The sequence below is a fragment of the Protomyctophum parallelum genome (genome assembly GCF_964188405.1).
Source record: "Protomyctophum parallelum genome assembly, chromosome: 22".
Taxonomy (NCBI): domain Eukaryota; kingdom Metazoa; phylum Chordata; class Actinopteri; order Myctophiformes; family Myctophidae; genus Protomyctophum; species Protomyctophum parallelum.
The window spans coordinates 24,958,260-24,971,279 of NC_139714.1; the positions used below are offsets into that span (position 1 = coordinate 24,958,260).

General features: G+C 45.0%; 1 protein-coding gene across 3 annotated transcripts in view; it reads left to right on the forward strand.

The window, feature by feature from the left end:
• Positions 1-13,020, forward strand: part of tulp3 (TUB like protein 3) — a 40,032-nt gene that overhangs the window by 4,303 nt on the left and 22,709 nt on the right. For 2 of the 3 annotated variants that reach the window (XM_083757527.1, XM_083757528.1), the window contains exon 2: positions 12,390-12,431. In XM_083757527.1, coding sequence (XP_083613653.1) covers positions 12,390-12,431 — 42 coding nt within the window. Of the gene's footprint in view, positions 1-10,176; positions 10,281-12,389; positions 12,432-13,020 lie in introns of those variants that run through there. The other variant, XM_083757526.1, reaches the window with a different exon arrangement.

A 13,020-nucleotide genomic window follows, 5' to 3' on the forward strand; every position in this document is an offset into this window, starting at 1 on the left:
TCGGGTGAGCGTGAGCGGTGAGTTTCTTAATATCACCATCGCGTGATGTCATATAGTTTTCGCCGGTGGTCACATAGCTCTGGTCCATAGCCTTAAAGGGGCACTCATTTTCAACATTTTACTATGTCATTAATTTACCTTAGAGCTGAACACCCATTCTGTGTTTCCTAGAACTGGAGGTATGAAAAAAATCATTAACATGGCGAAACACATCTTCATGATGTCATCAAGATGTGATTCACCATGTTAACTGGAGTATGAATATGAATAGACCTTTACAGTACCCACTCTGCTTCTTGCACACCTGTCTGCCGGGGAAGAGGGTGGGTGAGTGACCTGTGTTAACTGAGTGGTGCAACTCCTTCCCCCCTCCTCTCCGCTCTCTCTCTCTCTCTCTCTCTCTCTCTCTCTCTCTCTCTCTCTCTCTCTCTCTCTCTCTCTCTCTCTCATTAGCAGGCAACAGTTCAGCACTAATACTATCTCTCTCTCTCTGTTTCTGGCACAACAGCGCCCCTACTGGTACGGTAGTAATAGTCATACTGGTGCTCATGAACCAACACATACATAGGCACACACATACGTAGGTGAACACGGACATTGCTGTTCCTTGGAGTGGTTGCACCACTCAAAAAACTTTCGCACACCTAGAATTCAGGCGTCTGCACAGGTGCGTGGGCCAGTGGACAATCAATGAAAGGAATAGAATGCACCCGCACACTGTATATTTGCTCAGTACAAGAGTATTTTTCTTTTTATGCTGTTGGCCTGTAAAACCCCTTGAGACAGTAACAGTTTATTAAGGGCTACTAGCAAATACATTTGAGTGGAGTTATGGCTTTATTAAAATATGCTTTCATACTCCATCCATCTTCAACCACTTATCCGTAGTCGGGTCGCGGGAGCAACAGGTCCAGACACCCCTTTCCAGTGCAACATTAGTAAATTCCTCCTGAGGGATCCCCAGTCGTTCCAAGGCCAGTGAGTCAGCAACATTGTTTGCTAAGTTTGGTTGTGGTTCATGGGAATTATCAACAGGGTTTTGTCTTTACTTTTGGCTTCTGAGTCAAATGATTGTTAGTCAGTCAAACACTGTGGATATTCACAATTAATTACACACATTGTATTAAAATAGACAAGAATTATTCACCCCAGACAGTTTTTAATTTGCTTGATTCAATATTTAGATATTTTATATGAATTTGATCAGTTACATCAGTCACAGCAGGGATCGTGTGTTTTCAATGAGTCTCAAATGAATAGTAATTAATTAAGTATATAAATGTTAAATCAAGTAACTTAAAAACTGTCCAGTGGTGCACACAAAACCTCAAGTAGACGTGGAAATGAGCCCAGAAGTGTTTTAAAGTTTTAGTGATTATTATGTGGGATTCATTGGGAGCATCCACAGTGTTACTGTTACAAGTCTCTTTTAATCAAATGGAAAATGTCTTTGAGCAATCAGGCCATTTAGCTTAAGATGTAAATATAATTGCCATTGACGTTTCCTGGTAGCAGGAGGAATACTAGAGTTTAACACAATTGCTTGTTCAGCATGTTTTCTCCAGCACAACTTCCAGTATTCCAAGAATGTCTGAGTGTGCCAAGTCAACTGTGAACAATTCTCAACCAAACGAGAGGACTAGTTCGGCAGCCTCTGCGGCATAGATGATGGCTGAAGTGTAATTTTGTGCGGCGGGCAGCCCACCACATTCCAAACACATATGGCCTAGTTGGCTTGAAGATATCCCCGGAATTCATAACGGGGCTGGCTTCCTTCCAATGTTATAAGAACACAGCATCGCTATGAATGTTATTCAGTGGTGGAAAAAGTACTCTGATTCTTTTTTACTTAAGTAAAAGTATCAATGCTGCAATATAGAAATGCTCTGTGTTAGGGTGCCTACACACCTTTCCAGCACATGCTGTACAGCGCTGGATGGAATCTGTAAGTGTCATGGCCGCCCCAATGCAATCCTAATGGAAGTCATATGGTTTGTAGTCCACATTTTGGACTACAAGCAGTTGTATGGCTTTAGGCTGTGTTTCGACTGCGCCCCTCCCCCGCACACAACACAATGTTGTGTCAAACCATGTGACTCCCATCAGGAATGCATTGGAGCGGCCATGACACTTACAGATGCTGTACAGCGCTGGATGGAATCTGTTGGAAAGGTGTGTACGCACCCTTAGGCCCGACTCACACCTTTCGATCTAGCATACAACATTGATGCATGCTAGATGCATACAAAGGGTGTGATACATCTTGCCCCAATGCATTTCCAATGGAAGTCACATGGTTTGACACAACATTTGTGTTGTACGGCTTTCGGCTGCGTTTCGACTGCCCCCCCAGGCCCCCACCCCCTCATACAACACAAATGTTGTGTCAAACCATGTGCTCCCATTGGAAATGCATTGCGAGCTTGCATCAACTATACATCTCATACAACAAGCATACATCAATCTGTTGCGAAGGTGTGAGTCAGGCCTTACAAGTAGAAGTCCAGAATTCAAAATGTACTTGGAGTAAAAAGACAAGAGTATTGGCATCAAAATGTACTTAAAGTACCAAAAGTAGAAAGTGCTCAACGTTTTTTGACCGCGGTCGAGATCATGGATTTCACAATGCCACGCCAGACTTTCCGGTCCTTCATTGCCATCCCAGTTCCTGCTTACTGATGCTTGTGTCCCTAGCGATGACATTTTCGACCGTTTTCTACCTCTAGTCTGCTTTGAGGCAAGATTCCAGAGAAGAAGGGAAGATATAAAATTTTCAGCTCTGTTCTTCTAGATCGGAAGAAAGACGGGAAAACCGGAGAAACGGTTGGAAGTGTCACGGTTCGCAGTGAAGGACTGAACCCAAGTGCAGAGCCAAACGCAGAATAGTCTTAAATTAAAGTATTTATTCATGCAGAGAAATACATACAGCCAAAGTAAAGTCAATGCAAAATGTAAATCCAAAAAAGGCAAAACTTCAGGAGCAAAATGGCAAAATCCAAAAGTCCAAAAATGCAAAACATTCAAAGAATAACTGCATATAAGCCAGAAGTCCAAAAGTTACACAAAGCTCATGAAATCCAAAATACCTTCTAGGAGACCAAAATAGCAAACCAGGAGTCCAAGGCAGATCACTGGAACAACAATGTATGTCCTGACAGTGTGTTTGTGTAATGAGTCCAGTTTTATAGGGAGCAGGGTGATTGCAGAAGTGTTCTCAGGTGTGGATTGGGCATGGCACTGTTGGGCTGAAGAGGGGGTGGAAATAGGTGTGTAACAAGGACTGAGAGAGGGAATGGAGAGTGGGAGTGGCTGATGAGGAGACATGGTCTGTAGAGCGACAGACCATGACAGTACCTCCCCCTTAAGGGACGGCTTCCAGACGTCCCACCATGCTGGCCCGGAACACAGAGCAGGGTGGGTGGAGGGGGTCTGGGGGAAGGGAACTGATGCTGAGCAGATGACGTCAGGTGGGCGGCCAGGATGCTGGGACGAGGGGTCAGGCGGACGGCCCGGGGGCTGGGACAAGACGGTCAAGTTGTCGTCGGGCGGACGACCGGGAGGCCGAGACGAGGCGGTCAAGTCGTCGGGCGGACGACCGGGAGGCCGAGACGAGGCGGTCAAGTCGTCGGGCGGACGACCGGGAGGCCGAGACGAGGCGAAGGACGGATCTGGAGGTCGGCCAGGAGGCCGAGAGGAGACGAAGGACGCGTTGTCTGGAGGTCGGCCAGGAGGCCGAGAGGAGACGAAGGACGCGTTGTCTGGAGGTCGGCCAGGAGGCGGAGCCGAGATGTAGAATTTGGGAGGAGCCGCCAGGGGCGCCACAGAGGCTGGAGGCGATGCCAGGGATGCCGCAGGCAGAGGCGACGCCACAGGAGAGGCTGCAGGCAGAGGCGACACCACAGGAGGAGCTGCAGGCTCTGGAGCCAGAGCTGCAGGTGTCAGGGCTGCAGGAGCCATTGCTGCAGACTCAGGAGGGAGGGCTGCAGGTGGAGCTGCAGGCAGAGGCGAGGCCGGAGGTGCTGCAGGCAGAGCTGCACACCGAGGAGACATGGAGGGTGCTGCACACCCAGGAGAGGATGCTGCACACCGAGGAGACATGGAGGGTGCTGCACACCCAGGAGAGGATGCTGCACACCGAGGAGACATGGAGGGTGCTGCACACCCAGGAGAGGATGCTGCACACCCAGGAGAGGATGCTGCACACCCAGGAGAGGAGGATGCTGCACACCCAGGAGAGGAGGATGCTGCACACCCAGGAGAGGAGGATGCTGCACACCCAGGAGAGGAGGATGCTGCACACCCAGGAGAGGAGGAGGATGCTGCAGACGGGAACCCAGAGGACACTGCACACCCAGGAGAGGAGGATGCTGCAGATTCTGGAGCCTGGACTGCAGGTACAGGAGGTGGTGGAGAGCTGGGCAGGCTGGGCAGCGGAGAGCCGGGCAGCGGAGAGCCAGGCAGGCTGGGCGGCGGAGAGCCGGGCAGCGGAGAGCCAGGCAGGCTGGGCAGCGGTGTGCTGGGCAGAAGGGTGGTCTGGACACCAGGCAGCGAAGTGCTGGGCAGTGACGACCGCTGGGGATGTAGAGGGCCATGGGGACCACGCCTTCCCCTAGCAGGCCCACGGTTCCCCACACAAAAGGCTAGGCGCGACCCCTCATATGGGTCCTGGACTTGAACCGGCTCAGAGTACACAGGTATTTTCACATGTTTACAAAAATATGAAAATAAGTCCAAGGGTTGGTTCCTTTGTTGGTCTGGAACAGGGCAGGCTGATTGCAGACTCACTACTCCAAGCCTAATGGAGTTGGGAGCTGGCTGAGAAACATGTGGTATTGAGGCGTCTTCAAAGTCCTTAAGCCTCCCACGCACCACATCCAGGTGGGGGACAAAATGGCTTACCCATGGTCTCTCCTTGAACCAATGCTGCTGTACTGATATCTCCACTTGGAGTTCAGTACGCAGTTTAGGTGGAGAGGCCAAGAGACGAGAAACCACATTTTCTAATTCTGCCACCTTTCTATGAAAAAGCTTTAGCTCTGCTGGGTTCATTATGGTCAGGACATACTGTCATGATACGCAGGAAAGCCTCTTAGAAGCCCAAAACAACAAACGAGAAGTCCAAGGCAGAACACAGGAACAAGGAAGTATGTACTGACAGTGTGTTTGTGTAATGAGTCCAGTTTTATAGGGAGCAGGGTGATTGCAGAAGTGTTCTCAGGTGTGGATTGGGCATGGCACTGTTGGGCTGAAGAGGGGGTGGAAATAGGTGTGTAACAAGGACTGAGAGAGGGAATGGAGAGTGGGAGTGGCTGATGAGGAGACATGGTCTGTAGAGCGACAGACCATGACAGGAAGGCACTTACTCCCGCCTTCTAATGAGAGCGCAAAATCTCCCATGGAAGAGCCACCCATCGACTAATTAAGCAATATTACACGAGAGGGTGTTCTTTATGTCATTAATGTGTCATTAATGCACGCCTACGGGCGAGTTCCGAAAGGTATCGCAGAAGTGCATTAATGATGATAAAGAACATCCTCGACTTGTAATATTGCAATTATACAACAGTAACAACACTAACGGTTACCCTTAAAACTACGGGTAACATTTGGGCAGCGTTGGCCTAAGGGTTAGAGGAGCACCCTTGTTGCCGGTTCGATTCCCCGGACGGGCAGGAATAATCTGGGTCGGGAAGTGATTGGTCATCACTCACCCATCATCGCTGTAGTGCCCTTGAGCAAGGCATTGAACCCCCAACTGCTCCAGTGGAGCTGCTTAGAGGCCGACGGTATAAGACTGTGGTTGTACTGGTCAGCTCCCATGTTTTAATGTCTGTGTCTGTCTCTATGTGCAGGGCGTTGCTGAAAATGAGCACTTGTGCTCAGCTACTACCCTGGGTAAAAAAGAAAACTAAGATAATCACAGAAAAATAAAAAAAATTCAATGACAGATGTAGTCACTATGACCACAAATGTCCCAAGAAACTAGCTAGCCTAGCCACCGAGTCTGCTGCGCTCTGAGAGAAAAGCACGGCTGAATTCTTTGTTTTGATTAGCCGTGCCATTATCGAGGTTTAAGCACGGCTAGAAAGCTGTTTAAACCAATCAGATTGCTTCCTCGAAACGACCTGTTGTATAATCTAATATACAGCAACCTTCCCCGTGTTTCTTCACTAGTCCGATCTAAGTACTCATTATGCAGCAGAATGAAGTCCCATTTCAGTTTTCGCAATGCGACACATTGTGAACTTGTAGATCTGGTATTTAGATATGGCCGAGATGTATATAGGACTGAAGTGGTCAATGCGTGTTTTGTAATAATAATAATATTCAAAATCTACAAAGTAACTAACGTTTTCAAATAAATGTAGTGGAGTAAAAAGTACAATATTTGGATTAGGGATGTATGTAGTGGAGTAGACGTAAAAGTTTTGGAAATTGGAAATACTCAAATAAAGTACAAATACCTCAAAGTTGTAACCTTCCAGCACTGAATGTATTGCATAGACTGTAAAAAATATGGACAAAGCGTTCCCCGGGTCTAACATGGACGTAAAATGAAGCCTGTTATTCCTGCACTGTAAGTCGCCATCTTTCTAGATCCGTTTGGGCCCAGCTGGCCATTGGCTGTCTCCGTTTGGGCCCAGCTGGCCATTGGCTGCCCAGACAACGAGGCGGGACTTCCCCCCTTCTTCTCCGTTGGTTTTTATTTTGACTCGAGTGGGTGGGGACTCCCGATCATAGACTGTAACGGTAGCCACGCCCCTCAGAACATGCGCGACTTTATGGTCATTTATTTTATAAATGGGACCATCATTTTCCAAAAAGAATATTATGACATTAGAAATGAGACTTTAAACTAGTGACTGGAAGCAGAAAGTATTCATGACCATGTTTATTAAGGTAATACAGTCTAGGTGAAGTTGGGCCCAAATACATGGACTTCTATTGGGCTATGGGTTTTTTTGGGTCCAGTGACAGCGCCGCAACAGGCCATTATATGAACTTTCAGGAGTTTCAGGCTTCACAAAATATCTGTCTGACTGCCCCCCTGATGTATTGAGGCTATCATTTCTGCTCTACTTGTTCATGACCATGTTGTGTTTAGATCTGTGCCCCCCCTCGGTTGGCTTTGATCAACTTCACATGACTTGTTCCACCGAGTGAACAGGCTCTCAGTTGCTAGACGTAATAGGGTACTGTAACTGTACAGTAGGTTTGCATACATTTCATTAACGCATTTAGGCCCTAGGTCAAAATTAATTTCAGTTTTCTGAAATAAATATTTTCACAATTTTTCAAAAATAGCAGACCTAGGTTTATAGGTTTATCTATTTAGCATGTAGTACAAAAAATAGACAATAACATATCAAAGAACAAAAATACAATGCAAGGAAGGGAAGAAGCCAGAAGGCTTATTTGAAATCCTTTCCTGTAGGAAGAGGTCATTGGTTTAAAAGATTAAAAGTTCATAAAGAACAGTACATAAATCTACAGAATTCTAGCTCAGCAGCTACTCTCTATCCATCTATAGGCCTTACAATCTACACTACAGTATATCACAATGAGCGACATCCATCCACCGCAGTGCCCAGGGCCAACTGTGCACAGTGCAGTCCTATACAGTACCTAAAGGAGTCGGCCCTATACAGGGCGGGCTCCGAGCTCCTCTGCTACGCGGTCCCACCCAGAGTGAGTGACAGCAACACCAAGCGCCACTGCCAAGCGAATTAAACCCAGGTCGGGGGAAACTAGGAGCTGTCGTTGCCATGACTGCACACTTACAGGAGACACAGGCAGCACACCAGGGATGCAGCAAAGAGAGGTGGTGAAAGTGGCAGGCAAAAAGAGAGAGGGAACAAAGTGCATTGGCATAGTCACCCCCCCCCCCCCCAGGGTTCGTTCGTCCTCCCTCGATCAATTTCTCTGTCGACTTCAACAACGCTGACCAAACATATGCCTGTCACAATTATTACATAATCGACTAGGCTAATTGCAAATTATGTCCATACATTTTCAGACATTTTTCAAAAATAGCAGAAATAGCAGCTCTACAAGCTTACAACACATCTATTTCCGCTATTTTGTAATTTCTTTGAAAGAAAAAAAAATATTATTTAAATGTATCAGTGATATCTTTGTTAAGTTATTTGTCATATCTGTCCTGTGCGAAATGTGATTACGAAGCCTAAAAGGCAAACAGAGATACAAATGGTAATGTTCCAATGTCCAATGCAAAAAAAAAAAACACAATTAAATCGTTAATCGCAATTATTTGTGTGACAATTAATCTACAAGATCTACAAGTTCTATGAGCTTGTAGATCTGCAATTTTTCAATAGCTAAAGCATAACATAATGCTAACACCAAAAGGGGTTCTCGCCCAGAATGGGTTAAGGCTATTTGACTATAAACAAGTGAGGACTATAAACGAGGGAGGATCGTCCGGGGACGTGGTGTGTGTTATGATTAACACTTGTAGCCGATTTCCCAGCATTTGTTTTTAATAATTAGTAATTACTCCCTTAGGGCACGGCCACACTGACACCACACTTTCATTTGACCTTTGAGGGCGGATTCTGCCAATGCATTTGAATGGGAATGAAGCGTTTTTCTTTATCTTTAAAAAAGAAAAAAAAAAATCCGCGAATAAGTAAACCGCTCGCCTCCATTCCCATTGAATATGCATTTGCAGAATCCTCCATCATAGGTAGATTAAAAGTGCAGTGTGACTGTGCCCTCATAGGTAAATGATTCAACTGCATTCACCTGACTTTCATGTAATTAATCATTTGCCCCTCCTAAATAAGAAAGGAACACACACACACACACACACACACACACACACACACACACACACACAAATCCCTTTCTCTATCTTTCCTTTTTTTATTGACGTCTAGGCATCGAAAAAGTATGGTCCTTGCTTGTCTCCTAGCAACTGCATATATATATGTAAGTTCTAAGTCTTTAGAATGGGTAACTTCAGCTGGCATATTTCTCTTTCATGAACATTTTGCCTGATACTGTATATTGTAGCGTGTCATTAAATACCCCCCCCCCCCCCCCCCCCCTCCTTCTAAACATTATGAGGAACACGGACGGGAAGATGTTAAGCACAAATTCACTGGTGCTATAATCCGTTGACCGTGCATCATTTTATGTGACATTTAAGCTATTTAAAGCTTGTATAATTCCCGGTATGCGGGTGATTTCGATCACAATGTGATGTGATATGAACTACCAACCATGAGTCAGAGGAAACGAGTTGTTCCTCAGAAAGTCGATGGGAGAAGTAGATTGTTGGTTCACAAATGGACCTCGGGGCGATGGCGTCACCGTCTGGGTTCGCTTCACAGACAAGTCAGACATGACTAGACATGTCCGGATACAAAGGAGTTAACTACTTTGTTAAAATAGCCTACCATTCTAGAAGTAGTATTAGGGCTGTCACGATTACAAATGTATGTTGACGATTAATTGTCACACAAATAATTGCGATTAACGATTTAATTGGTGTTTTTTCTTTGCATTGGACATTGGAACATTACCATTTTGTATCTCTGTTTGCCTTTTAGGCTTCGTAATCACATTTCGCACAGGACAGATATGACAAATAACTTAAATATACAAAGATATCACTGACACATTTAAATATATATTTTTTTCTTTCAAAGAAATTACAAAATAGCGGAAATAGATGTGTTGTAAGCTTGTAGAGCTGCTATTTCTGCTATTTTTGAAAAATGTATGGACATAATTTGTGTTTAGCCTAGTCGATTATGTAATAATTGTGACAGGCATATGTTTGGTCAACGTTGTTGAAGTCGACAGAGAAATTTGGGGGGGGGGGGGGGGGGGGGCTGCCTGCCACTTTCACCACCTCTTTGCTGCATCCCTGGTGTGCTGCCTGTGTCTCCTGTAAGTGTGCAGTCATGGCAACGACAGCTCCTAGTTTCCCCCAACCTCGGTTTAATTCGCTTGGCAGTGGCGCTTGGTTGCTGTCACTCCCTCTGGGTGGGACCGCGTAGCAGAGGAGCTAGGAGCCCGCCCTGTATAGGGCCGACTCCTTTAGGTACTGTATAGGACTGCACTGTGCACAGTTGGCCCTGGGCACTGCGGTGGATGGATGTTGCTCATTGTGATATACTGTAGTGTAGATTGTAAGGCCTATAGATGGATAGAAAGTAGCTGCTGAGCGAGAATTCCTGACGGACTGTATCTACGATGGACACTGTTAAGAGTGGAGGTTCTCAGCTTGCCTACAGCCGCTGGTCCTACAGGTAGCTGCATAGGCATCTGACACATGCATGCACGCACACACACACACACACACACACACACACACACACACACGCACACATGTGTACAATGTTGTCAAAAGGTGTGCGATGGCTATAACAGGGGTTATATTTGTATTTGTGCACTGGATTGGATTATTGGACATGTGATAGATGTACGCGTTGGCAATCAATTGGTGGGAGTTTCTTTGTGGGTGGCCTCCAGCGCCAGCGGTTATAAATAATGTCAGTTATGGCACTCACCTGCTCACCTGATTGCTGGTTTGAACGCGGGGGTAGGGCGAGCTAGGAGAGGTATACTTTGTTGACCGCATTTAGCATTTGATTCACATTGTTGTATTGCTCACTCAGTGTTTATACTTACTTTGCACATATTTATGACGTACTCATTTGGTAAATGCAATTGTAATATTTGTGTGTACTGAAGAAAAGTGAGTCATTGTTAAACTTGAGCTTATTTGTTTGTGGAGTGTGCTTATAATAATAATAATAATAATAATAATAACTTTATTTACATAGCACTTTTCTAAACAGACGTTAGAAAGTGTTGCACAAAATCACACAAATTAAATGTGTTCTAAGATAACGTCAGAGATTGTTAACGTTGCATGCGTCACACGTCAAAGGCAAACTCCAAATATATCCCTCTTGGCCCGGTCTGTCCTCGATGTCCTCTTTGACCAGTTGAATGGCTAATCTACCACCAAGGATCAGCGTCTCGCTCATGTTTCTGCACCCACGTCGTTACTTATTCAGGGCTGTGACTGTGTGCTGTAACAAGAGTTGGTGATTTGCATCTGTGTGTGTTGGGCCTGTCACCATTACAAATTTAATTTGACGATTAATTGTCATACACATAATAGCTATTAACGGTGTGTTTTGCATTGGACATTGGAACGTTACAATTTGTATTTTTGTTTGCCTTCTAGGCTTTCGTCACCACAAATTGCACAGGGCAGATATGACAAATGACAAATAAATCACTGGTGCATTTTATACTTTTTTTGCAAATCTTTCTTTGCAAAAGATCTACGAAATAGTGGAAATAGTGCTATTGCCTATTTCTGATATTTTCTGATATTTTCTGTATGGAGATTTTCCGTCTTCATATCCGTACTACAGCACATTGAGAGCATGGACTCCAATTACACTGATGCTTAACCAATTGGCTGCAGTTAGTTTCTTTTAATCAAAGGTGCACTGTTGACGGAGCAGAGGTCTCCATGGTTACCTTGGTGTGACACACAGGAGGGACAGCTGTGTCGTGTCCTTCCCCTCCTGTCACCTAAAGCGGTGATGGACAAATTAAATATTGATCACACCCAGCTGGGACATATGTTTTCCTGCGTTTATGTTTGTATTTTCCAAATTACACTTTGCTACTAGGGGACTGATATCTTTTAAATACTTGCTATTGCTAACGTTGTTTACACGTTCCCGTTTAGCACCTCTCCCCTTCTCTGGAGTGTGTGCTCATCTGTTAGGAGCTACTGTTGTAGGACTCCTCCTTCTACATTCTGAAGGAGATATAAAGAGATTCCTTCCTATATGCCAAAAAATGGGACCAAATTTGTATCACTGAGAATTTTCAGGCACTCCTGACCAATTTGTTCTTTTTATTTGCATTGTAATTCCCCATAGGGGGATTTTAGATTGCCTCAAGAACTGTGATTGAAAAATAAGCAAATCATTCCGGCCGTTTCACTCATTATGGATAGAAAGAATCAAGTGACTGTGAGAAAACGCTAATGTCACTGCTGTTGCATTAGTTACATTTCCGCTAGAAACGGACTGTATCAAATATGACTGACTGTCGTAAACGATACAGAGACACCTCCCCAACAATATCGACGAGACAGCTTGTTTATTTTTGGACCACAATGCTTACAGTATATGAGACGATTTTTAGATGACCCCATGTTATTCTCCATTGAGAAAAAACGTCCATGAACCAGGGGATGAGCGAGTGACATCAGGACTTCGACACTCAATTATGAATAAGGAAAAAAATAACTTGTTAACTTGCCACCATTCTGCTCTTACCATCCACATGTGCTGTGCTGTTGATTGCCCTGGTGACGACATCCGAAGACCCTCCAGTGCTGCCACCTTCTCCTCTACCTCAACAGCAAGGTAGGCAGCAATACCCCTGCCACCAGAAACCACCAGCCACCAGCGTACACACATCATGGTTCTTGCCCAACTGTCGCCCTAATGCCGTTGCATAATTTAGAGCCATGAAACTTTCAATGCATTGCCCTTGCATGAAATCCAGCCTCTCGACTTCTGCTAAAATAAAAAGAACGTTTTCGCTACTCGCCAACATAAAGACTTTGGTCATTAGAAATTCTACTTTCCTCGGTGGGCGCACTCAGAGCCCCCAACGGCTCAACCACACGTATAAAATGCACTTTTTGGCCAGAGCTATTACCCAACTGTATACCTGGCTTGCAGTCAGAGATCTTTGGTTTATTGTGCAATAACATTTACAGCTATAGTTCTAGATCGATGGTATAGTCTAGATTCTGGTTTCCAAACAGTGGGTCGGGACCCATTTGTGGGTCGCGGACACATTTTCATGGGTCCCTTTATCTACTTTTTTGTTTCTTACATTTTGTTTTTAATTATTATTTCAAAACATTTTCAAAAAATAATTCCCAAAAAGAGAATATTTTCATGACAAACAAACAATGTTCAGGTTTCAGAAAATGTATCTCAGCAT